Source organism: Scyliorhinus canicula, chromosome 25 (genome assembly GCF_902713615.1).
Source record: "Scyliorhinus canicula chromosome 25, sScyCan1.1, whole genome shotgun sequence".
NCBI classification, from domain to species: Eukaryota; Metazoa; Chordata; class Chondrichthyes; order Carcharhiniformes; family Scyliorhinidae; genus Scyliorhinus; species Scyliorhinus canicula.
Window position 1 is genome coordinate 18840170 of NC_052170.1, and position 27054 is coordinate 18867223.

The following is a 27054-nucleotide window of genomic DNA, read 5'->3' on the forward strand; positions in this document are numbered from 1 at the left end:
CCCCCCCCCCCCCCCCCCCCCCGCCAATGGCTTGGTTTCTTCCTCTTCTGGACTTGTTAACCTGTGTTTTGCTACTTTTAATGATTTGTGTATTTGTACCTCTAGATCTCTCAGCTCCTCTACCTCATTTTGACATGTATTTTGCAAGGACTTATGTGAATTACTTAGTCGTCTTACCTCAGCCTCCGACCTCACACGTGTCTACACTGAAGGGCATTTGCCAATGATACATCCACCATGCTGCAATTTTATTCATGTCTCGGTATTTCCTTGTCATTCTGTTACCCCCATCACTGAATCTCTCTGTTACCCCCTTTGCGGCATCTACATGAATGATCACTCCGTCACCATGTTGCCCCGTTAAAATATGCTCCGTTGATTCAGTTTTCGTTCTTTTGCTGCCTTGTTTCCCGCTTGGATCTACAGTTCTCTCCGTGTCGGAATTAAGATGGTCTCCCCAACAGCGAGCGGAGCGGAGGGACTGCCGGCAGATTTTTAAGCGGCCGAGCTCCCTTGCGGGAGCCGTCCCATTCCCACTCTCACCCATTGTCACCGGCACGGTGATCGGGTAGGGGGGGGTGGTAAGCTGACTTTTCCTCCCCTTCACCCCGGTGGGGGAGGGCACTTAAGACGGCGCTCCGACACGCGTCAGGGTTTATTTCCCGGCGAGAAATTATGTGAGGCTGTCCATGTTGAGGTGACTGTCGCCGAAGGCCCAAATTGCCCCTGGCGCCTGCCTTAACGAGAGGACAGCTCGGTCAACGGAGCTAAGTTGATCGGCAAACAAACCATTCGGGGCATTTCACCGGCAGTCACTAAGCCGTTTTGCTCCACGGCCTGCAGTTCACATTAAGCCCCCCCCTCCCTCCCTCCCCTTCCTCCCCACCCCCACTCCCCACCCACCCCCTCCTCCTCCTCCCCCCCCCCACCCCCCCACCCACCCCCCTCCTCCTCGTCCCCCCACCCACCCACCCACCCCCTCCTCCTCCCCCCCCTCCCACCTCCCCTTCCTCCCCCCCCCTCTCCCCACCCACCCCCTCCTCCTCCCCCCCCCACCCCCTCCCCCTCCTCCCCCCCCCCCTCCTCCCCCACCCCCACCCCCCCTCCATGTCTCTATCACCAGCTTCTCTACCCGGGCGCTGGGAAGGGGAGACGGCAACATTGCCCACAGGGATATGGTGCCAGCCTGCTACTCATTCGCTCCAGGCGACAGGTTGGGTCTGAAAGGGCTGGACTCGGACCGTGGACTTGGCAAACGATCTTGATGAAGCAGAGCAGCCTCACACTTGGGGACAATCTGGTCAATCAGAACAGCGGCTGAATTCATTCAACTCTCCCGAGTGAATGATGGTCAGAATACCAGCTCATGATTGGATTGCAAAACATTAGGTCACAGCAGACTGGGTCTGTCAATGAATCAAATATTGTGTCTGACTGTTTGATAATAATATTTATATATATATATATATATACATATACCATGCGTACTGTGATAAGAATAAAAGTGATCAGTTTGTGTCTCTATCCCACTTGCTCCGTAGTATTCGTCTGTCCTGGGACGTTACGAAAAGTCTTTGAGCCGACCAATGTCTTTGAATCGGAGCACGAAGCAGGGGCTTGGTGTAAGGATCCGCTTCAAGCCGGCGACCGCATTTACTACATGCCGTGGATCCCGTACCGCACCGACACGCTGACAGAGTACGGCTCGTGGGTGGACTACACAGCCGGCCGGGCGACCACCTCCTACCGCCTGCCCCACCGTGTGGACGGCACCGGCTTCGTGGTGTACGACGGCGCCGTCTTCTACAACAAGGAGAGGACGCGCAACGTGGTGAAGTTCGACCTGCGCACTCGCATCAAGAGCGGCGAGGCCATCATTGGCGGCGCCAACTACCACGACACCTCGCCCTACCGCTGGGGGGGCAAGACCGACATCGACCTGGCCGTGGACGAGAACGGGCTGTGGGCCATCTACGCCACCGAGCAGAACAACGGCAAGCTGGTGGTGAGCCAGCTCAACCCCTACACCCTGCGCTTCGAGGGCACCTGGGAGACAGTGTATGACAAGCGCTCGGCCTCCAACGCCTTCATGGTCTGCGGCGTCCTCTACGCTGTGCGCTCCGTGTCCAAGGAGGACGACAGCGAGGTCATCGGCAACACCATCGATTTTGCCTTCAACACCAACCTGAACCGGGAGGAGCCCGTGTCCATCGCCTTCCCCAATCCCTACCAGTACGTCTCGTCCGTGGACTACAACCCCCGCGACAATCAGCTATACGTCTGGAACAACCATTTTGTGCTGAGGTACTCGCTAGAGTTTGGACCCCCCGACCCGACCACAGGTAGGCCCTGCTCCTCGTACTCAAAGCCTGTCGCACCTCGGGGAACCCATTCTAATTCACGGCACCGGATTGCAGGGTTTGGGATTCGTTAAACAATTATTTTGGGATGGGTGTGACACGAACGTGCATTTTAATCTTGTGGCGCAGTGGGTTAGCATCCCGGCCTCTGAGTCGGAAACTCTGGGTTCGACCCCCCACCCCCGCACTAGAAGGTTGTGGGTCAGATCCTTCCAAACACACCAACATGTTTGTTAGGATACCAGACCAGGCCACAATTTATGTTAGGGTAACCCCCAAAAATTTGTTTTATTTTGCAAAACTGTGAGAAAAGGATACTTCCCCCCAGGAGTGGTGACCAATCGGTACCTTATATTAAACCAAACTTTAATTTAAACCCAGAATTAACCACATTAACATCAAAGAAATAGCTTTACAATTATCAGTTAAACAGTTCTGAAACACAAAGTTGAATTAACCATCGATACCTAACTCCAATTAAACAATCCAATACAGTTCAAATGCCACTTATAAATAAAGTTAACAAAACAGGTTACTCGCTTATCGGTGCACACCTTTGGAGTGAGTTCCTTTCAAGAGCAGATCCAGTCCACTTCTGCTCAACCTAGCAGCATTTTTCAAAACTGCCGATCAACTTAAGATCCTATAACTTATGAGCGGCAGTGTTGCATAGTGGTCAGCACTGCTGCTTCGCAGCGCCAGGGCCCAGGTTCGATTCCTGGCTTGGGTCACTGTCTGTGCAGAGTCTGCACATTCTCCCCGTGTCTGCGTGGGTTTCCTCCGGGCGTTCCAGTTTCCTCCCACAAGTCCCGAAAGACGTGTTAGGTAATTTGGGCATTCTGAATTCTCCCTCTGTGTACCCGAACAGGCGCCGGAATGTGGCAACTAGGGGATTTTCTCATCAACTTCATTGCAGTGTTAATGTAAGGCTACTTGTGGCAATAATTATATAGGGGCTGGTTTACACAGGGCTAAATAGCTGGCTTTTAAAGCGGACCAAAGCAGGCCAGCAGCATGGTTCAATTCCCGTGCCAGCCTCCCCGAACAGGTGCTGGAATGTGGTGACTAGGGGCTTTTCACAGTAACTTCATTTGAAGCCTACTTGTAACAATAGGCGATTTTCATTTCATTTTTGATTTTAAAACTACAGACAGACCTGGCTCCTCCCATTAAATAAATCATCTGTAGCCCACTAAATTTGTTCCATCAGCTACTTAGCTTTGACTAAACACAATCCCTCCTAAATTATCTGCACTCCAGGGAATCTCCAGCAACCAAAACAGTACTCCATTAGCGCTTTATCTGTAACCAACGAAGAGATTGACATCAGTCATTACCTCACCTTTGTGACTTACAAATTAGAGCTTTGGTAAACTAGATGCATTTTAAGTCAGGGTTTTTAATAACATTATTGCAACAGAATATGAAATATAATGTGTTAGATTCTGCCCCGCACCAGCGGGAGGTTGCAAATAGGTCAAATTGATCCATTTGCATCCTATTAACGGGCTGGGCACCGGACGCTCCATGCCTGGGAAGGTGGAAACGTCCCACGAAAGGATCCGACAAGGAATCTGCATAACTTAAGTGGGTGAGCAAAGGTTTGGTGGGAGGTATATATGGGAAAAAAGTGTGAGGTTGTCCATTTTGGAAAGAAGAATTGAAAAGCAGAAATGCTATTCAAATAGAGAGAGATTGCAGAAGTTCACTTTGCTGATTCCTGAGATAAAGAGATTGTTTCACGAGGAAAGGTTCGGCAACTGGGGCCTTCACCCATTCCAGTTCAGCAGATTCATTAAAATGTAAGATTCCTGGGCGGCTGAACAGGGATAGAGGCTGAGAATATGTTTCACCCTCATGGGGGAATCTCGAACCCGGTAAGCGGAGCAGACCTTTGGAATGGGGGGGGGTTGTTTGGGTTACGGGTATAGGGTGGATACGTGGGTTTGAGTAGGGTGATCATTGCTCGGCACAACATTGAGGGCCGAAGGGCCTGTTCTGTGCTGTACTGTTATATGTTCTATGTTCTATGAGTGCCTTTCAAGAGCAGATCCAGTCTCTGCTCAACCGAGTAGCATTTTTCAAAACTGCCGAGCAACTTAAAATCCTATAACTCATGAGCGGCAGGGTAGCGCAGTGGCTAGCACTGTTGCTTCACAGTGCCAGGGCCCAGGTTCGATTCCCGACTTGGGTCACTGTCTGTGCGGAGTCAGCACGTTCTCCCCGTGTCCACGTGGGCTTCCTCCGGGTGCTCCGGTTTCCTCCCACAAGTCCCGAAAGACGTGTGAGGTAATTTGGACGTTCAAAGTAAGGGCTCTGTTTCCCAGTTGATGTGGAGATGAGGAGGAACATCTTCTCTCAGAGGCCCATTAGTGTTTGGAACTCTCGCCCCCTGAGAGCAAGGGATCATTGAGTATATTTAAGGCTGCGTCAGCTTTTTTGATCGACAACCCTGGACTCCCTAAGGTGCTGAAGGAGGCCATTCGGCCCATCGAGTCTACCCCGACTCTCTGAAAGAGCATCCCTACCTAGGCCCAAGCCTCCGCCCTATCCCCCCTAACCCCACCTAACCTTCAGGCGACATTTAGCATGGCCAATCCACCTAACCTGCACGTCAGGTCAGACAGTCATAGGTTCAAACCAGAGACCGGAACCCGATTCCAGGCTGATATTCCAGGGTGGTTCGGAGGACGCACGGAGATATTTGGAGGTGTTAAGTCAGATTACAAACAGCTTTGCCAAAGGGATAAGTTTTGACAAGTGTCGGAAAGGAGGACAAAGGTGTTGGGGGAGGGGGGGGTGGGGTGGCAGGGCAGTGAGCACAGGGGGTGATGGGGGAACACGGGGGAGGGGGGGGGTGGCAGGGCAGTGAGCACAGGGGGTGATAGGGGGAATACGGGGGGTGGGGGTGGGGGGGGGGGTAGATTTTCCGATCCTGCCCGCCGAGAGCAGTCGCTGGCGAGACGGACAATTTAACAGGCCTCTTAAAGCTTTGTTGACAGCTGAATACGGGGAAAAGCCAGGTGTTCCCAATTAACGCAGGGGGGTGGGGGAGGAGGCTGGGGGAATCGCCGTTCCGGGCGCTGGGGGCGAGTTTTCTCGACCTTGAGGCTGGGCCCAGCTGCCCAAACTGAACGTGGCGCGGCCGGTGGCTGGTGTGAAGGCGGACGTTAAGAGGTGGGATGTGCTGCCTTTGCCCCTGGTGGGTCGGGTACAGACGGTGACGATGATGGTGCTGCCGAAGTTTCTGTTTGTATTCCAGAACATTCCACAATTTTTCTTCCCCAAGTCCTTTTTTCAACGAAGGCTAATGGGATGATTTAGGGGTCTGTGTGGGCGGAGAATGCTCCGCGGGTTATGAGGCTGTTCCTGGAGAGGAATCGGCATCGGGGGGGGGGGGGGGGGGGGGGGGCGCCGGCGGGTTCTGGCAGCAGGCAAGAGGTGGAGATAGAAGGCTTTTGGGATTTGTCTGTGAGAGAGAGGGGTCGGCAAACCTGGAGGAGCTGGAGGGGCCGTGCCAGTTAGGAAAGGGGAGTGAGTTCAGGTATCTGCAGGTTTGGGACTTTATTCGGAAGGACATGCCGTCGTTTCCGACGCTGCCGGATCAGCTTAATAATAATAATCGCTTATTGTCACAAGTAGGCTTCAATTAAGTTACTGTGAAAAGCCCCCAGTCGCCACATTCCGGCGCCTGCTCGGGGAGGCTGGTACGGGGAATTGAACCCGCCCTGCTGGCCTTGTACTGCATTGCAAGCCAGCTGTTTATCCCACTGTGCTAAACCAGCCTCTGTCCAAGGATTAAATTGGAGAGGGCGGGGGCTGTGGACATGTATGGGGAGTTGATCAAGAGGGTGAGGTTGAAGTGGGAGGAGGAGTTGGGGCCGGAGTGCGGGGAGAAGCACTGCGGAGGGTGAATGCGTCCTCGTCGTGCGCTAGACTAAGCTTTAAGGTGGTGCGTCAAACCCACATGATGGTGTCCTGGATGAGTGGGCCTTTCCGGGGATGGAGGATAAGTGTGGGGGGGACGGGGGGGGGGGGGTTGCGGGACAGTCCGGTGAGCCACGTGCAAATGATTTGGGCGTGTCCGAGGTTGAGGGGGTTTCCGAAGGGATTTGAAAATGAAAAAAATGAAAATCGCTTATTGTCACGAGTAGGCTTCAAATGAAGTTACTGTGAAAAGCCCCTAGTCGCCACATTCCGGCGCCTGTTCGGGGAGGCTGGTACGGGAATCGAACCGTGCTGCTGGCCTGCCTTGGTCGGCTTTCAAAGCCGGCGATTTAGCCCTGTGAGCTAAACCAGCCCTTCTGGATTTCTGGATGATGTTGCAAGCAGAGGGGGCTCCGAGTCCGGAGGTGATGATATTCCGAGTGTCGGAGGATCCGGGAGTACAGGTGAGGGGGGGGTGGCCGACGTGTTGGTCTTTGCCTCCCGGTAAGCCCGGAGACGGGTTCTGTTACGCTGGTGGGACTCGGAGCCTCCGAGGGCAGGGATCTGGCCGAGTGATTTGTCCGAGTTCCTGCATTTGGAAAAGATCAAGTTCGCCGTTCGAGGGGCGGAGGACCGTTCACCTCGAGGTGGAAGCTGTTTATTGACCTCTTTAAGAGGTATTGAGTCATCAGCAGGGGGACGGGGGGTTGATTTACATTTTTATTTGGGTGGAGAGGGTTGCAGGGAGGGTGTTGACGCGATTGTCTTTTGTATTTTCGTGGATTGCGTACGCGTTTAAAAAGAATGCCGTAAAATGTTTATTTTAAGAAAAGGTTTGTTGTCCTCGGGTGCGAATTTCCTGTCCCTGGGCGGGTGAGGGGGGGGGGGGGGGGCTGGGGAAGAGAGGGGGGGGGGCTGGGGAAGAGAGGGGGGGGGGCTGGGGAAGAGAGAGGGGGGGGATAAATCCCACCCAGGGACGGGCTGCGTATTAAGACACGGGCAGCAGAGTTTTGGGTGACCCCAGTTTGGCACAGGGCGGAATGTGAGAGAGCCCAGCCTCCGTTGGACAAATTCAGCGGCAGATGAGCTGGACAATAACCTCGCCAAATGCCAGCCATGAGCCCATTGCAAATCTCCGGGAAATATTGATCTTGGGCACAGGCCGCAGCGTTTGTGAGGCCGGAATCAGAGAGTGGAGGCTGAGCTTCGAGACAGCGGGAGAATCGGGCCATTGAAGCCGTCCTATTCTTCAAACTGCCAGGTTTGATATTGATATCGATTTGGCTGCCTGTGATGTGGCTGGTGTTTGGAAAGGTCAGCTCACACTGCGAACAATAAGAAGCGCAAGATATATTTCCCCAGATCCAGCTGCATTGTGAAGGCTTTTTACAAAAAGAGTGGATTGTGTGCAGAGCAATGGAACCACACCAGCTCCCAGGCCGTCAGATTGCACCTGCTCATTCCCAGAGAATGGAACGGCTCGGAAACTGATCTTTTATTTGCGCATTTGCTCTCTGGATATGCATTTTATTGTCCATCCCTCCTCGCCTTGCGAAGGTGACTAGATCATTGACTTCATTCAAGGCGGAGTTAGACAGGTTTTTGATAGACAAGTGAGTTAAGGGGTGTGGGGGTGGGGGCAGACAGCAAAGCAGAATTCAGTCCGCTGGGGCGATTTTCCGGCAGCATTGAGCCCAGCATAATTCCCAATGTGGGGGAAATGCTGGGGGATCCAGTAATAACATCCCCCCCCCTCCCCGCCCAAGTCCGCTTCCCTCTCAGTACCCGAGGAAGTTCCTCCCGCCAGTCGCTCCGAGATCTGTTGAGGGCGGAGCCGGATCTGGAGGTGCGAACCGAGGCGGAGACCTCCGCTTAAGGAGGGAACGTCGAAGGGTTACTGGCAGGGAATCCCCTTCGAGGCCGGCTTCAGCCGGAGCGCCGGCTTCCACCTCGGAATCCGTGCCCTCGTTCTCCGGGGTGAAGGCCGTCCGGTGAACTTCGGGTTGTGGCCGGGCACTAGCGCCGGCCACCTCCATGGGGCCTGCTCAAGGGCGGGCCTCTTTGCGCCTGAGGTGGTCCAGGTGTTTCCTCACGGCTTTACCCTGGCCCTTCACTCGATAAGATACTGGTCCCATTTTCTCCTTTACGATCCCAGGAACACAGCTGTAGCCAGCTCCGGAGTTCCGGATCGCCTGTCTTAAAAGTTCTTTTGCTTTTTCTGCAGATCCGGTCCCCGCACGTCCGGGTCAGAGTCCATGCATGCGCACGGCGGCGGCCTCCAGCTGTGCTCCATGGCAGACTGGGACCACGGAGCTAGACCCAGAAAAGAGCCCCCCTACTGATTGGCTGCGCGCCCGACTCTCAACCCCTGCATGAACATACCCCGGTCTCCTATCCGGCCCCCGCTGGCTTCCAATCTGCCCCACCTCCGACCAGGCTGGAGCATATTAGTTCCACGGCGTCAGGACTTGGGCCGGTCGGGAGCGGAGCGGGGATCTGGCAATGGCCCCAGGTCGGTCCCAGGTGGCGCGGCGTACTCCCCGAGCACGCCCCCTTTTTGGGGCCCCCAGAATCGGTGAACCGGCGCCGACCCCCATTTCTTTTTTTTTTTAACAAACAATTTTTAATGAGGTATTTTTGCCATAACAAACAACCACAGTACAAAAACAGTAGAGTACGGAGAACTGTAATCAAAAAGCAACCGCTGACATCCATCCCTCCAAGGCCCACCTATTTAACCCCCTACTCTATACTACCTCAAGGTTCTCTCTGCCGTATTAAAATGGTAACTCTGGAAAAGGGTCGTAGCGGTTTTTCACCAAGCCAACTAACTTGTCGAAAGTCTTCGAGTCAGGGCATCTGGGTGAGTCAGAATCACGCTGTATGTCGGGGCCCCACATACTGCCAATAATGTTACTTTCCATTTCTCATCTCCCACAATATTAATCACTCGGATGAAGTAACTCTGCGTAGTTGGCCCAATCTTCTCTGCTCACATCATCGGAATCAAGTTTACTGAAGAGAGGGTTTTTATTTTCTCCTTGTGGAGAAGTTGCTTTTTTCCGCCCGTTTCTCATAAGGATAATCTTGTCTTCATCCTCGTCGCCAGTGTAATAGCTTCGCCAAGACCAATCTTGCAGCACCAAATCCCTTCATTGAAAGAACGAAAAAGGTCACGACGGTGGCTTACAGCACCCAGGTAAAACCCCGGGACCCACAGCTTCACCCCCGGTGAAGCAGCGGGGGTTTAACTCATTCCTCATTGGGCAATCTCATGCCCGGTTAATAGGAGAATTCATATTCCATGAAACCTACTGGGAGATCTATTGCCCATCCCTGTTCTTCGTGGCTACTATCACATCGATAGCCTCATGTGATGGTCAGGAATTCCTGAACCTGAGCTTTGCAAGTGCTGGGGACACTTTGAAGAGTCAGGAGGGCTGCCAATCATGGCAGAGAATGTAGCCAGTGGTCTGATGTGGCTGGTCCAGTTAAGCTTCGGGTCAGTGGGGAGCCCAAAGAGTTTTATTGTACATTCTATATCTCAGAGCTATGCAAACAGTTTTATGCAACATGCTTTAAAATTGTCTGCTCCGTGCTTATAGCTGCACCTTCTCGCAAGTTCTACAGTTTGATTTACTTTTATCTGAGTCCACGCCCAGGCTTAACCAATCAAGCACAGTGAGCATCAATATTAAACAGACTAACATAACCAAACACAGAAAAATTGAACAATTGAATATTATAATGTTGATGGTCGGAGACTTATCCAATTCAGCCCACTGCATCTGAACAGACCTTGTTGCCTGGTATGGAGGGCATTAGCTATGAGGAAACTTGAATAAACTTAGTTTGTTCTCACTGGAACGACAGTGGTTGAGGGGCGATCTGATAGAAGTCTACAAAATTATGAGGGGCATGGACAGAGTGGATGGTCAGAGACTTTTTCCCAGGGTAGAGGGGTCAATTACTCGGGGGGGGGGGGGGGGGGCATAGGTTTAAGGTGCGAGGGGCAAAGTTTAGAGATGTACAAGGGAAGTTTTTTACACAGAGGATAGTGGGAGCCTGGAACTCGCTGCCGGAGGAGGTGGTGGAAGCAGGGATGACAGTGATGTTTCAGGGGCATCTTGACAAATACATGAATAGGATGGGAATAGAAGGATATGGGCCTGGAAGTGTAGAAGATTTTAGTTTAGACGGGCAACATGGCCGGCTGTGGCTTGGAGGGCTGAAGGGCCTGTTCCTGTGCTGTACTTTTATTCGTTCTTTGTTCTTTGCCTGCGTGGGTTTCCTCCGGGTGCTCCGGTTTCCTCCCACAGTCCAAAGATATGAAGGTTAGGTGGATTAGCCATGATTAATTTGTGGTCTGGTGGAGATTGGGCGTGGGAGTGGGCCAAGGGAAAGTGCTCGCTCGGAGGGTGGGTGGTGACTCGATGGGCCGAATGGTCTCCTTCTGCACTGCAAGGGCAAAATGGAGTCACGCTTGCTCTGTTCCCCAGCTCAAACCCTGCCCTTCACGTTCTCCTGCGACCCCTCCAGGAATTTCACCCAGTGATGATAAAGGGATGGTGATATGTGTCTTCACGACAGGAGGCTGCACAGACCTTCTGAAAGAGCGCTACCTTGCTGCACTCCCCCCCCCCCCCCCCCACCACGCTTTACCCGCAGCCCCTCCCAAGCTGCACATCTTTTGACACGAAGAGGCAATTTAGCATGGGCCAATCCGCCTGATACTTCGTAACTGAGGTGAGAGGGATTAATGGAAATATATTTGTAAATGCTTGATTGGAAGAAATCCAGCGAGCTAATGGAGACGTCAGGGCTCAACATAGCCACGGTTCCAGATCTCACACCTTCCGATGGCCAGCTCCTTGACTCAAGCCCCCCTCCCTGCCCCCGGGCTCAAAATCTGGTCTGCAATTGCAGTGGAGTCCTGAGGGAGTGCCACTCTGGCCCAGAAGCTGCCTTTCACAGCACGAGTGAACCAGAGTTAAGCAGATTGAAGTTGAGGATTGCGAAAATCCCAATCGAGGAAGAACGGGAATGTGCTCCCAAGGTCCTGGCCAACACTGATCCACCGGGCAACACCAGTAAAACCGATTGGTTTTTTATTTAACTCGTTGCTGGCTTTGGCATCATACAGGGCCGATTATATCTCAGGCCAGGCATGCCAGTGTAGGTCTTGTTTTAAATCTGCTTCAGAATTCATCCTGTTCACTTCCTGCCAACATAATTAACAGGGGCTGGCCCAGAGCACCACTGGGATCTTGCTGCTCTCTCCCCGTAACTCCAGCCAGCCCAACCGCCAGAGAAAATGAGAGGAACACCATTGTCACGGAATTCCGGCCAGGATGCGCACTCCAGGGGCTTGAGCACATAATCCAGGCTCACGTGCCCAGTGTAATGCCAAAGAAAGTGCTACACTATCGGCGATGCTGCCTTTTGAATGGAACATTAAACCAAGAGCGTTGACAGAACTGTTGACAGTGCTGGAGGCCATTTGGGCCTTTGCGCCCGTGCTGGCTCTCCGCAGCAGCAATTCACCCTGCGCGTACCGACCTTCCGTCTTCCCGCAGCCCAGCGCACTATTCTTTTTTCCGATAACAATCCAAGACCCCCTGGAAAGCCTCGATTGAGCCTGCCTCCACCCCGCTCTCAGCCGGCGCGTTCCAGACCCGGGCCACTCGATGCGTGAAAAGGTTTTTTTCCTCACTTTGTAATAAAATTCTCCCCTGGGGTGTGGGCGTCGCTGGGACTGTGCCCCCATCATTTGTTGCCCCCCCCCCCCCCCCCTCCCCAATTGCCGAGTGTCTCACTCGGCCACTTCAGAGGGGCAGGGAAGAGTCAATCGCATGGCAGTGACGCCAGGGTGCCACCCTGCCCGCAGGCCGTCCACCCGGGGGGCTTCTGATCGCCTGGGAGACCCCCCACCAGCTGCCGTTCCACCTGGTCCCCATCTGTGCCCCAGAAGTGTTCACAAAGTCCTCCCACTGGGTTTAGGGTCCTTGAAGCTGAGGGCTCCACTGCGGATGTCCCTGGCATTGGCCAATTAACGGACTGAATCCCGGTTTCCTTCCTGTACATTTGTGAAAATAAAGCAGCAGGAGTGGGCCATGTGCCCCCACCCCCCCACCCCCCCACCCCCCCACCTGAGCCCGCTCCGCCATTCAGCAAGGTATGCCATAGAACAGTACAGCACAGAACAGGCCCTTCGGCCCTCGATGTTGTGCCGAGCAATGATCACCCTACTTAAACCCACGTAACCCGTATACCCGTAACCCAACAAATCCCCCCATTAACCTTACACTACGGGCAATGTAGCATGGCCAATCCACCTAACCCGCACATCTTTGGACTGTGGGAGGAAACCAGAGCACCCGGAGGAAACCCACACACACACGGGGAGGGCGTGCAGACTCCACACAGACAGTGACCCAGCCGGGAATCGAACCTGGGACCCTGGAGCTGTGAAGCATTGATGCTAACCACCATGCTACCGTGAGGCCCCTATATAATATCTGATCTGATTGTCACCTCAACTCCATATTCCCACATTCCCCCCCCCCGGCATCCCACCCCAGCCACCCCTCAACCTTCAACTCCCTCGTCAATCACAACACGGTGGCACAGCGGTTAGCACTGCTGCCTCACAGCGCCAGGGACCCGGGTTCAAATTCCGACATCGGTTGACTGTGTGGATTTTGCACGTTCTCCCCCGTGTCTTTGTGTCAATATTCACCGAAGAGGACTTGGTGGATGATGAGTCTGGGGAAGGGTGTGTAAATAGTCTGCGTCATATTAAGTCAAAAAGGAGGAGGTGTTCAGGGCGTCTCGGAAAACATTAAGGTTAATAAGTCCTCAGGGCCTGATGGATCTACCCCAGAATACTGAGAGAGGCATGTGAGGTCCCAGAGGACTGGAGAATAGTTAACGTTGTTCCTTTGTTTCCGAAGGGTAGCAAGGATAATCCAGGAAATTACAGGCCGGTGAACCTTACGTAAGTGGTAGGGCAATTATTGGAGAGGATTCTTCTAGGATTTACCCCCATTTGGAAACAAATGGGCATATTAGCGAGAGGCAGCATGGTTTTGTGAAGCGGAGGTCATGTCTCACTAACTTGATCACGCTTTTTGAGGAAATGACAAAGGTGATTGATGCAGGTAGGGCAGTGGATGTTGTCTATATGGACAACATATAAGGCCTTTGACAAGGTGCGTCATGGCAGACTGGTACAAAAGGTGAAGTCACACAGGATCAGGGGTAAGCTGGCAAGATGGATACAGAACTGGCTACGTCACAGAAGGCAGAGAGTAGCAATGGAAGGGTGCTTTTTTAATTGGAGGGCTGTGACCAGTGGTGTTCCGCAGGGATCAGTGCTGGGACCTTTGCTGTTTGTAGTAGATATAAATGATTTGGAGGAAAATGTAACTGGTCTGATTAGTAAGTTTGCTGATGACACAAAGGTTGGTGGAATTACGGATAGTGATGAGGACTGTCAGAGGATACAGCAGGATTTAGATCGTTTGGAGACTTGGGCGGAGAGATGGCAGATGGAGTTTAATCCGGACAAATGTGAGGTAATGCATTTCGGAAGGTCTAGTACAGGTAGGGAATATACAGTGAATGGTAGAACCGTCAGGAGTATTGACAGTCAGAGAGATCTAGGTGTACAGGTCCACAGGTCACTGAAAGGGGCAACACAGGTGGAGAAGGCATATGGCATGCTTGCCTTCATTGGCCGGGGCATTGAGTTTAAAAATTGGCAAGTCATGTTGCAGCTGTATAGAACCTTAGTTAGGCCACACTTGGAGTATAGTGTTCAATTCTGGTCGCCACACTACCAGAAGGATGTGGAGGCTTTGGAGAGGGTGCAGAAGAGATTTACCAGGATGTTGCCTGGTATGAAGGGCATTAGCTCTGAGGCGAGGTTGGATAAACTCGGTTTGTTCTCACTGGAACGACGGAGGTTGAGGGGCGACCTGATAGAAGTCTACAAAATTATGAGGGGCGTGGACACAGTGGATAGTCAGAGACTTTTTCCCAGGGTAGAGGGGTTAATTACTAGGGGGCATAGGTTTAAAGTGCGAGGGGCAAGGTTTAGAGGAGATGGGCGAGGGAATTTTTTACACAGAGGGTAGTGGGTGCCTGGAACTCGCTGCCGGAGGAGGTGGTGGAAGCAGGGACGATAGTGACATTTAAGGGGCATCTTGACAAATACATGAATAGGATGGGAATAGAGGGATACGGACCCCGGATGTGTCGAAGGTTTTATGTTAGACGGGCAGCATGGTCGGCACAGGCTTGGAGGGCCGAAGGGCCTGTTCCTGTGCTGTACTTTTATTCGTTCTTTGTTCTTTGTCTGCGTGGGTTTCCTCTGGGTGCTCCGGTTTCCTCCCACAGTCCAAAGATATGCAGGTGAGGTGGATTAGCCATGATTAATTCGTGGTCTGGTGGAGATTGGGCGTGGGAGGGGGCCAAGGGAAAGTGCTCGTTCGGAGGGTGGGTGGTGACTCGATGGGCCGAATGGTCTCCTTCTGCACTGCAAGGACAAAATGGTCTCACGCTTGCTCTGTTCCCCAGCTCAAACCCTGCCCTTCAGGTTCTCCTGCGACCCCTCCAGGAGTTTCACCCAGTGGTGATAAAGGGATGGTGATAGTTGTCTTCACGACAGGAGGCTGTGCTGTGCGCCGTGTCCTCCTCACAGGCCACAGTGAAACTGAGACTGAGTCACGTGACACACTTCCCTTCCAGTGATGCGTTGATGCTATCGCTGAAGTGTTTGCCTGATTGTGGTACTCTTGTCCCCAGTCATAGTGGGGAGGGGGAAGATGCGTGTCTAGGAGGTATTGTCAAGGCATACGTGGCCGCACTGCATCCTATAATAGCACACCCAGCCGCAGCCGTGGAAGGGGTGGTTGCTGGGTTCAGGTGTCCCCGACACGAAATGCCAGTCAAGCATTCTGTATTGGCCCCTGGACAGGGGGGGTGGGGGGTGACCATTGACCGACCTGTCCAGCCGAGCGGCCAGTACATCATCGCCTGACCTTGGACGGGATGCGGTTGATAGGCTAACAACAGCCAGGCCTGCGAGGAGGGCCTTGGCTGCAGTGGCCCGGGATTGGGCCCATCTCAGTTGCCGTGGCAACCGGCCAGCAATAAAAGGTTAAAGCAGATGGAGCTTTGACAGCACTGCGCAGGCAGAATGCAAAGTCGTTACTTGTCAGCCTCCTGGCTGAAAATAAAATGACCCCAGCCGCAGAATGAATAATTCACGGCAGTACACAGTCGCTTGAGAGAATTCGGCGTTTAAAGCCTAAATAATTCAGATCTTCACCTCCAGGTCAGAGGGGAAGAGCGGCAGATCAGAGTTGTCTAATCCAGTGCACTGTGTACAGTGTTCATGGGCTGTGAAAGGAACTGTTTAATGGGTAAGGAATGATTTTATAATCTATCGTCAAACAGTGCGTACACTCCTGGAATGCAAAGGGGGCTTGAGGCCTCCACTTCCTGCAGTTGCCAACCCTGACAGGCCACGTTCCTCAATGTTTTGACCACACAACAGCAGCCCCCCCACCCCCCCAGGCCTCCTCCCTCTCCGCCACTCCTGACACTGTCCGCTAACGCCCACCTGCGACCTCTAACCACGCGATGCCCTGGGGCAGATCAGGAAGCTGATTTAACAATCACTCAATCAAATAAGTCCTTCCTCTCAAACCCTCCCAACAGCTCCTATCTTTCTCGCGAATGGTAAGCACAAGTGATCAAAGTCAATGAAAAATGACATTCTTTTAACGACACATGATTCTTCTTTCTCTCTCTCTTGTGTCCCCACCTGCCCCCCCCCCCCCCCCCCGATGCCCCACTTCCCCCTCCTCCCCCCCCACCACCCCACTCCCTCCTTCTCCGCCCCTCCCCCCGCGCCACCCCTCTCCCCCCTTTTCCCTCCTCCCCCCGACTGCCCCATTCCCCCCTCCTCCCCCCTTCTCCCCCCTTCTCCCCCCCCGCCACACCACTCCCCCCTTTTCCTCCCTTACCCCTGCTCACCCCACCCACCCCCCTCCTCCCCCTCCTCCCCCACACCACCCCACTCCCCACTTCTCCGCCCCTCCCCCCCACGCCACCCCACTCCCCCCTTTTCCCCCCTCCCCCCGGCCACCCCATTCCCCCCTCCTCCCCCCCTCCCCCCCCCGCTGCCCCACTCCCCCCTTTCCCCCCCTCCCCCCCGGCCGCCCCCCCCCTCCTCCCCCCTCCTCCTCCCCCACCACCCCTCTCCCTCTTCTCCCCCCCTCCCTCCCTGCCACCCCACTCCCCCTTTCCCCCCCCGGCCGCCCCATTCCCCCCTCCTCCCCTCTTCTCCCCCCCTCATCCCGGCCGCCCCCTTCCCCACTCCTCCCCACGCTCCCCCCCCCCCCTCCGCCGCCTCACTCCCCCCCCTGCTCCAGCAGGACCCTGGAGATGAAACGTCAATGTCTGGGGACTCCAGGGCAACCCGGTAGGCCGGCATTTATTGCCCATCCCCAATTGCCCCTTGAGGAGGTGGTGGTGAGCCGCCTTCTTAGACCACTGCAGTCCGTGTGATGTAGGTACACCCACAGTGCTGTCAGGGAGGGAGATCCAGGATTTTGACCCAGGGACGGTGAAGGAGCGGCCGATACATTTCCAAGTCAGGGTGGTGAGCGGCTCGAAGGGGAACCTCCAGGTGGTGGGGTTCCCAGGTATCTGCTGCCCTGGTCCTTCTAGATGGTGGAGGTCACGGGTTTGGAAGATGTTGTGGAAGGAGCTTTGGTGAGTTGCTGATTCCACACATCTCCTGTGGCAGCTCAATATGCTGAGTCTAGTCCCCTTCCGTTTCTCACCCGCCTTTCTTAAATCGCCTACTAAATAGATGACGGGTCATAGTCATTCGAATCCTTGGCAACTGAGGCATACGCAGCCACTCAGAATTGACGGAATTTACCTCGCCCCTCCCCCGCCGGGAACTGGGGGCTTCTACCCCAAATGAAAACAGGGAGTCGTACAGTATTTGGAGACAGTTTGGTGTCGTGCAGTATATGTGATCAGGGAGAGGAGCGATGAAAAATCTTTTAAAATTCTAATAAGCCTTATTGTGTAGAAACAGCACACCTCGCAGTACTGGCTGTTAGTTAGGCAGGTCCTTGCACCTTTTGTTTATTGAATGAGCACCTGATAGTGTCTTTAAGTTAGCCCCCAGCCACCATTTTGTAGTCATTGAACCTGCTGATTGGCTGCCGCAGGTGAGTGGACATTTTGTGATACAAGGAAATGCTACAGTCGGAGCTTCAAGGTGTGAGGCTGAATTTTCAAAGCAGTACTGGGGACCTGACTATTCTTTGAACAGAAACACTCTTAATTGGACCGCAGGCAGGTTCTGCACCCGATTAATGGCGCTGATGTTATGCAGAGCTTGAGCAATAAATGTAACGTTCTCTGTCGGCACGGATGGTGAGGTCTTTGTCGTTGAAGTGATCAGGGAGCATACGGCTTTGTAAATGAACAAAACTATGTATTAACTAACTAAAACCCGAAAAGGTTTCTATGATACCTAGTAAGATTACAGTTCGATACAACCGCTAAACACAAACAACTATGATTAACTATTATTAATTATTGTTGACTGAGGAGCTGCTTCATCATGACTGCAGTTTGTGCCTGCTGTCTCGGTTGTGTGTCTCTGTGCTGTCCAGGTTCTGTGTCTGACATGCTGGTGTCATCCAGTGACCATCTCCTGTCGGCCACCTGTGGCCGGATGCTGGAATACGTCCTATCTCACCATGTGGTGCGCCTTCCACTGACCTTCTCCCGTGGCCACGCCACCTGTGGTCGGATGCTGGAATACGTCCTATCTCACCATGTGGTGCGCCTTCCACTAACCTTCTCCCGTGGCCACGCCACCTGTGGTCGGATGCTAGAATACGTCCTGTCTCACCATGTGGTGCGCCTTCCACTGACCTTCTCCCGTGGCCACGCCACCTGTGGTCGGATGCTAGAATTGTAATCTATGCATGCAGGCACTAATGTTGCTCGACAGTTTGGTTATTATGTTCAATACACAAATGATGTTCTACATATCATTACAGTAAGGGATAATGGCAGCCATGGAGGGGGACTGCCTAGAGAGGTACCCCAGCACTTTGAAAATTGTACCGTGTTTCCAGGGTGGCAGGATCTGATTTTCAAATGATTCCCCCGCTCCTTCCCGACTCCCACCAACAATTGATAATCCCAGCCTCGGAGTTTGCCTGTGCACTTTGCCGGTGTTCCTGGCGTCATTATGATGGAATCTCAGTGAGGTGACAGGAGGGGAGATCCAGACAAAGACTGGGCCAGACTTCAGTCACCTCGTAACCAGACCGCAAGCAACTCATAACTCAGCTACTGCAGATGGCCAGAGAAGACAAAAGGGAGAGAGAGCGACACACACACACACACTGTGAAGGATTGGCGTCAGAGAGAGAGAGAGAGAGAGAGAGAAAGATTGAAGGACTGATGGTTTTTGTTAAGGATGAGAGGTTGAATTTAAAATAAGGTCATGACCCTAAATACGATTGGGCCTTAACCATTAAGGGAGGGAAAGAGCTCGCTGAATCTTCAAACTTCAATACCTCAAGATTATGTCAACTTCATTTCTGCCCTAAATTAATCTAACTGCATCGTAGCTACAGTGCAGCATTGGAAATGATTGGTTCCCTCTGGACTGGTTTAGCACAGGGCTAAATCGCTGGCTTTGAAAGCAGACCAAGGCCGGCCAGCAGTACGGTTCAATTCCCGTATCAGCCTCACCGAACAGGCGCCGGAATGTGGCAACTAGGGTCTTTTCACAGTAACTTCATTTGCAGCCTACTTGTGACAATAAGCGATTTTCATTTTTCATTTAGGCTCAGATGGTTCCAAGCTCAATGTGTTTACAGCCTTTTGTACTCTATCCTTATCAGGAATAAATGTGAAATGGCTGCCTCCAGTTACTGTCTCATGGCGGACTTTGCCTGAGTACGGCAAGACAGGTAGCACTTTTGGTACATGATTGCTTCAATTCAAACAAGGATGATGCTAAGGAGCCGTCTGATTCGCCCCTCAGTTCCTGCCCCATTTGGGTTACGAGAAAGAGACACCGCCACACATCCGCCCACGAAACACTGAGCTTGGGGCCTCCTTCCCCATGGAAGGAGGTCCACCAGGATTGTTCACTGCTCCACCCGAATGGGTGGGGTGGGGGGAGGTCAACGTGAAATGGGGAACCCGCTTTGCCCCATTCCCTGGCATCGCTTCCCCCCCCCCCTTCCCCAGTTGGTTACTGTGGTGCCGGAGGCTGCAGCGGGTATTCCTGAAGTGGGTTGAGCTGGGAAGAGAGCGCGGCTTGTGGCCTCACCTTGAGGTTGGCTCTCTGCCCGCCTGACTCTCTTTGAAGCACCCGAGGGTTGAGTCAGGACTTGGCGTCGGCTCAAACTGCTGCACGAGGCCCAATTGAGTTAGGCATTGTAGGAGAAGTTTCCTCCCCTCAGGCTTGAAGAATCTGCCTTAAGCCGCTCAGAATGCCTTTACCGAGAGACACTCTGCTTTCCATAGCGACTGATGAAGCACCGCTGGGGAGCTTCAGGAGAACCAGGTTGAGGAGAGCTGTCCAAATCGTCACCAGTTTCGTGTCCACAGCGACGTGATGGAGACTGTTAGCTGTCCAAGATCTGTTGAAGAGCAACTGGCGAATTCCTGATCACAGGGGACGCGGGATCCGCTCGCACGTGACCGGTGATGCTGAACCCAAGAAGATGCCCAACGCACATTCACTGCACACCCCACCTGTCCTCCCAGGTGGATCTATACGTTCCCAGGATGCTATAATCTAGGGGAGTCCTCCACAATGTCCTCGCCAGTATCTATCCCTCAGCCAACATCACTAAAATGGATTACAGCTCATGATCCCTTCCTGGGCGCACACTTACCTCACTTCAAAAGTACTTCACGGGCTTGGGAGACCCTTCAGGTCGTCCTGAGGCCTTTGAGGGGCGCGAGTTCCTTCCTTTGAGGGAAAAGATAGATCCCTTTCCCGCTCTCCCCTCGGTAAAGAATCCATGGGTTGCCAAAACCAAAAGATGTTATAATTCTGTCCACCCAGTTGGGCCTCAGGAGCGTCAGGTGGAGAAGCAAAGGAGAGCTCCATCTTGGGAGGGTAGGGCGGGTCAGGTCAGGCCGGTTAAGGACCAGCACCATTGGCTCATCTTGCGGGTGATGGTGTCCCTGCCCCGACGATGTGAATGACCTGGCTCCTGGGCTTAGGGGAGGGATGGGGGAATTTTAAGGCCCCATCTCTTTGTTTAGTTGAACTCAAGGCAAAACGATTTGCGCAAGTAAATACTTTGGAGATGAACACAACAGCAGTAATGGACAGGCCTCTGGCCCATCCACACAACAGGGATACCTTATCTATCACATTGCAGGGGAGATGGTGGCACTGTCACTGGACTAGTAATCCAGAGGCCCCAGGCTAACACCCTGGGGGACACGGGTTCGAATCCCATCACAGCAGCTGGTGAAATTTAAATTCAGTTCATAAAATCTGGAATATAAAGCTAATCCCGTTACTGGCGACTAGGAAACCATTGTACAAACCCATCTGGTTCACTAATGTCCTTCGGGGAGAGGAAATCTGCCGTCCTTACCCAGTCTGGCCTAGATGTGACTCCAGACCCGCAGCAATGTGGTTAAATGCCCTCTGGATGGCCTCGCAAACCACTGATGGGCAATTAGAGATGGGTAACAAATACTGGCCTCAACAGCAATACCCACTTCCCATGAAAGAATCAGTGGAAAAAAATACACACATCCATCCCCAATCCCATCTCCTGAGATATATATCCATTGCCAATTTTGGATGGGAGGGAAATTGGTCTCCGATTCTCCCTGAGCCCTCAAAACGGATTCACGTGATCGCCCAAGCCCTGATTATCATAGAATTTACAGTGCAGAAGGAGGCCATTTGGCCCATCGAGTCTACACCGGCTCCTGGAAAAAGCACCCTACCCAAGGTCAACACCTCCACCCTATCCCCATAACCCAGTAACCCCACCCAACACTAAGGGCAATTTAGCACGGCCAATCCATCTAACCTGCACATCTTTGGACTGTGGGAGGAAACCGGAGCACCCGGAGGAAACCCACGCACACACGGGGAGGATGTGCAGACTCCGCTCAGACAGTGACCCAAGCCGGAATCGAACCTGGGACCCTGGAGCTGTGAAGCGATTGTGCTATCCAGAATGCTACTGTGCTGCCCCACAGTGCTACTGTGCTGCCCCACAATGCTACTGTGCTAATGCTAATGTTGCGCAGTCCCCTGGCATAACCCCCAACCCATCCAGGAGCAGGTCTGCCCCTTGCTTGGAGGATTAATTAAATCGGCACCTCACAGCGCGAGTCAGGAAGGGACCCATTCCGCACGTTCGTCATTGTCACAATTCCAAGGTTCATAAGATCATTGGATTATGAGTTTGCAGCTTTAAATTTATGGGTAGGTGAGGGGCGAGGGGGGGGGGGGGGGGTTGCTGCTCATGTGACCTGTTCCGAATTCTGCCTTAGAGTGAGCCCGGGTGACAGAAAAACAGTAAAATTCCGGAAACGCTGGGCGGAATCTGTGGAGAGAGAAAGAGAGTTAATCTTTCCAGTCCTTGGGCTCTTCTTCACAGCTGGAGAGAGGGAGAAATGGGATGGATTATACTCTGCATAGGAGGGGGTGGAAGCGGGTGGTACAAAACAGTTGAGTTCAGCAATTTTAGCCTGTGACCTTTCTCCTCCCTCTTGACCCCTTTCATAGAATCATAGAAATCCTCCAGTGCAGACCGTCACTCGAAGGAGGGACATGGAAACCAGTTGGAAGCCGGGAGTAATTGTGGACTCTTTTTTCTAAAAGGGCTGTAATCCATGGACAGTGTGGTTTGTGATAATTGGGCGAGGGGAATGTTCCTCTCCACAGTTTAAAGTATAAGCTGCCTGCAAACAAAGTCTTGTCGGTGGCGATTGGAGCCAGAGAGTATTCACAGTGCCGGAGGAGGCCATTTGGCCCATCGAGCCAGCGCTGACTCTCTGAAAAGGCACTCCACCCATTCCCACTCCCCTGCCTTATCCCCGTCACCTTCCACATCCTCTCTTTCCCGATATGTCCAATTCCCTTTCCAGTAGCTCGATCGAACCCGCCTCCACCACCCTCTCAGGAAGCTCGTCCCAGACTCCACCCACTGTCTGGGTGATAATACTTTACCTCACATCGCTCCTCCTCCCTTTACCAATTATTCCGAATCTGTGCCCCTCTAGTTCTTGACGCTCTCTCGAGTGGGGGGCAGTGTCTCACTATTTCCCCTGTCCACACCCCTCAGGATCTTGAACACCTGCATCAAATCCCCTCTCAGCCTCATTTACTCCAAGGAAAACAGGCCCAACCTCTCCAATCTGTCCGTATAGCTCTAGTTCTTTATCCCTGGAATCATTCTTGTGACTCTCCTCTGCACCCTCTCCAATGCCTTCGCATCGGCTGGGTCACTGTCTGTGTGGAGTCTGCACGTCCTCCCCGTGTGTGCGTGGGTTTCCTCCGGGTGCTCCGGTTTCCTCCCACAGTCCAAAGATGTGCAGGTTAGGTGGATTGGCTATGCTAAATTGCCCGTAGTGTCCTAAAAAAATAAGGTTAATTGGGGGGGGAATCATTGCTCGGCACAGCATCGAGGGCCGAAGGGCCTGTTCTGTGCTGTACTGTTCTATTCTATTCTATTCTATCCTTCCTCGAGTATGGCGTCTTGAACAAGTTCAACATGACCTCCTTACTCTCGTGCTCAATGACCCGATTAATGAAGCCTAGGATACCATTTGCTTTATCAATGCTCTCTCAACCTGTCCTGCCATCTTCACTGACTAATACACCGAGATCTCTCTGTTCCTGCACCGCCTGCAGAGTTTCTCTCTTTATTTTATACCGCATCACCACATTCTTCCTGCCGTGATGAATCACCTCACACTCTGCGTTGAACTTCATCTGACACTTGTCTGCCCATTCCGTGAACATGTCTATGTCCCTCTGAAGCCCAAAACTATACTCATCACAGTTGACAATACTTCCAATCTTTGTATGGTCTGAAAATTTTGTAACCTGGCCCTGCACACTCGAAGCCGTTAGAATATATAGCCAGGAAGAGCAGGGGCCTCGATGCTGACCCCCGGGGGCACTCCACTTGTTACAGTAAAGGACTTAAATCATGAGGTGGTGGTCTTGTGGGGCAGTCTACCTCCGAGTCGGAAGCTCCGGGTTCGAGTCCCGCCCAGGACTTGATGGCCAAGGAGGTGCGTTCGTAACCTGGCCAAACGGGTTGAGTGTCAACCCGCAAATCCTTCCAGACACGCCAATGGCTGGCGGTAAGACCGGGCGAGACTCCAGATGTGGAGTGGTGCCGCCTCAAGCTACAAGGCCCTGGCAACAGACTGGGGACCCTGTTCCTGGATTACGAGCTATGGAAACAGAGACGAAAATCTGCCCTCGTGCTCGATGAGGTGCGTGAAGAGAATTGGATCGGAATCAAAACTTGAAATCTTGACACATCGTGCATGCAGCTGGTCGCTGGGAGTTCAGATTTATTTTTTGAACGTTGCCAGAGGTTGTAAAGCCAACCTCTGAGTAAAGACTTACCCCCTGACACCCGACCTCGCCCTGACCTTCGAACTCTGCACTTCAGGCACAATCAGCGAAGATTAAAATTGCACTCAAAGTTGTTTGTTTGCCAAGTGTTTCTTTCTACTCCAACTCATATCACGGAAAATGAGATTTGACGTGAACAGCGCAACTGGGCAGCGCTGTCAAGCAGAATCCTTCTGCCTTTACAAACATTCCTTGATATGTTTAAGACTTGCCATCGAGGGAGTGCAACGAAGGTTCACTAAACTAATTCCTGGGATGGAGAGAGTGTCCTTTGAGGGAAGATTAAATAGATTCGGCATTTAATCTCTGGAGTTTAGAAGAATGAGCAGCGATCGCATTCAAACATACAATATTCTTATTGGGTTCGACAAGGTAGATGCAGCAAGGATGTTTCATCTGGCTGAACCAGGGGACACAGACTACGAATAAGGGGTCGACCACTTAGGACTGAGATGAGGCAGAATATCTTCACTCACAGTATGGTGAATCTGGCTTCCCAGGGGGCAGTGGAGGCTCAATCGTTGAGGATGTTCAAGACCGAGATAGACAGATCTCTACATGTTGAAAACAGCAGGTGATACAGGGATAGTGCAGGTGGCCCAGTGGTTAGCACTGCTGGCTCACAGCTCCAGGGACCCGGGTTCAATTGGCGTTCAATTCCAGCCTCGGGTGACTGTGTGGAGTTTGCACCTTCTCCCTGTGGTTTCCTCCAGGTGCTCAAGCCACAGTGCAAAGATGCGCCGGGTTAGGTGGATTGGCCGTGGTAAATTGAGTCTCAGTGCCGAAAGGGTTCGGTGGGGTTTACGGGATAGGGTGGAGTTGTGGGCTTAAGTAGGGTGCTCTTTCAAGGGCCGGCGTTGACTCAATGGGCCGAATGGCCTCCTTCTGCACTGTAAATTCTGTGAAATGGTGTTGAAGTAGATCAGCCATGATCTCATTGAATGGCGGAGCAGGCTCGAGGGGCTGAATGGCCTCCTCCTGCTCCTATTTCTTCTGTTTGTCTGTTCTTAAGAGAGATGACCTTATGCAGTGTTTGGTCCATCGAGCTAAAAATGAGTTTATCGGGGGAAAAAAAGCATATTTTATCGGAGTGCCCTGTCCATTACCTGTTAGCAACTCTGATGTTAAGTAATAGAGTTATTGTCGGAGCACGACTCGGAACCATTTCCTGATTATTTTGGTGTACATTGATCAGCTCCATTGTGGAGGCAGTGACCTAGTGGTATTGTCCCTGGGCTCGTAATCCAGAGACCCAGGATAATGCTCTGGGGTCCCCGGTTTAAATCCCACCAGGGCAATAAAACAAATCTGGAATTGAAAGTCTAATGATGACCGCGGAACCATTGTCAATTGACGTAAAAACCCATCTGGTTCACTACATGCCCTTTAGGGAAGGAAATCTGCTGTCCTTTCCCGGTCTGGCTGACATGTGACTCCAGACCCACAGCGATGTGGTTGACTCTCAAATGTCCTCAGTTGAACATTACAGCGCAGTACAGGCCCTTCGGCCCTCAATGTTGCGCCGACCTGTGAAACCCCTCCAAAGCCCATCCACACTATTCCCTTATTAACCATATGCCTATCCAATGACCATTTAAATGCCCTTAATGTTGGCGAGTCCACTACTGTTGCAGGCAGGGCGTTCCACATCCTTACTACTCTCTGAGTAAGGAACCTACCTCTGACATCTGTCCTATATCTATCTCCCCTCAATTTTAAGCTATGTCCCCTCGTGCTAGCTATCACCATCTGAGGAAAAAGGCTCTCACTGTCCACCCTATCTAATCCTCTGACCTTGGATGCCTCTATTAAGTCACCTCTTAACCTTCTTCTCTCTAACAAAAACAGCCTCAAGTCCCTCAGCCTTCCCTCATAAGATCTTCCCTCCATACCAGGCAACATCCTGGTAAATCTCCTCTGCACCCTTTCCAAAGCTTCCACATCCTTCCTATAATGCGGCGACCAGAATTGCACGCAACACTCCAAATGCGGCCGCACCAGAGTTTTGTACAGCTGCAACATGGCCTCGTGGCTCCGAAAATCAATCCCTCGACCAATAAAAGCTAACACACCGTACGCCTTCTTAACAGGGATGGCCAATAAATGTCGGCCCAGGCTGTGATGCCCACATCCCGTAAATGAAGAAATAAATAGAAATAAATTATATTCAAAACCTTTTATCAGGTGCCTGTTACTGGCCCCATGCCCAAATGAATCAGATTAACTCTAAAAACCTCTAATACTGGTTCATTCAATCTAGAGATGTGATTGGTGTAGAGGAGGAGGCCGGGGTGATCGCTCCAAGGTCAATGATGTTCAAACGAGCACAGAAGATGGCGGACTCTCGAATAGCAAAACTGCAGCTTGAAATTCCTCGATCCTTTGCGCTGTTTCTTTGCGGGGGGGGGGGGGGGGGGGGGAGGAAACCTGTGTTTAGCAGGGCCGTGGATCCCAGCGGAAGCTCAAGGCCTCATTCTACTTGTCCTGCTGGCAATTTGTTAGTCTGATGTTGTTTTACACTCTCTCCGGCTGCCCTTGTCAGGCGGAATTCTGGAATTAAGAACATCCGTTGGTTGGAGTCTGGAGGAGTGGGAGGGTCGTGCGTATCTGTGGTGATATGATCTGCATACCTGTCTGCCATTGGGCCAGAACGTCGGCTTACCATTGGCTCTGGTCGGTCATGTGCCTCTCGACCGATTGGCCGAGAGGCTGAGTTAACCACGCCTCTATTAACGAGGTATAAATGGTCAGACGCCTGACGATCGTCCTTTCCACTGTAGACAATCGCAGAGCTGTGTTCTAGTCTATTAAAGCCGGACTTTGGTAAATCACTCGCCTCGCGTACAATTGATGGTACATCAGTATCATTGGTCCAAAATCATCGGAGGGTGGGGGTGGTTTCAGTGAGATTGTGAGAGATTTCAATGGTTTTGAGAGTAGGAATCAGAAGTGTTTTTGTGAGGAATTAAGCATTTATGCCGTTGCGAGGCAGTACTAAGGTAACACCACACTGTCGGAGGTGCTGTCTTTCAGGTGGGATATTAAACCCATTTTCCCTCTCAGGTGGAGGCAAAG

At 52.5% G+C, this 27054-nt stretch overlaps 1 protein-coding gene across 8 annotated transcripts in view; it reads left to right on the forward strand.

The window, feature by feature from the left end:
- LOC119957125 (adhesion G protein-coupled receptor L1-like) overlaps nucleotides 1–27054 on the forward strand; it is a 645488-nt gene that overhangs the window by 504482 nt on the left and 113952 nt on the right. For 7 of the 8 annotated variants that reach the window (XM_038784852.1, XM_038784851.1, XM_038784850.1 and 4 more), the window contains one exon: nucleotides 1542–2342. The exons of the other annotated variant lie outside the window; for it this stretch is intronic. In XM_038784852.1, the coding sequence (XP_038640780.1) occupies nucleotides 1542–2342 (801 nt within the window). The remainder of the gene's footprint in view (nucleotides 1–1541; nucleotides 2343–27054) is intronic. 8 annotated transcript variants of the gene reach the window in all.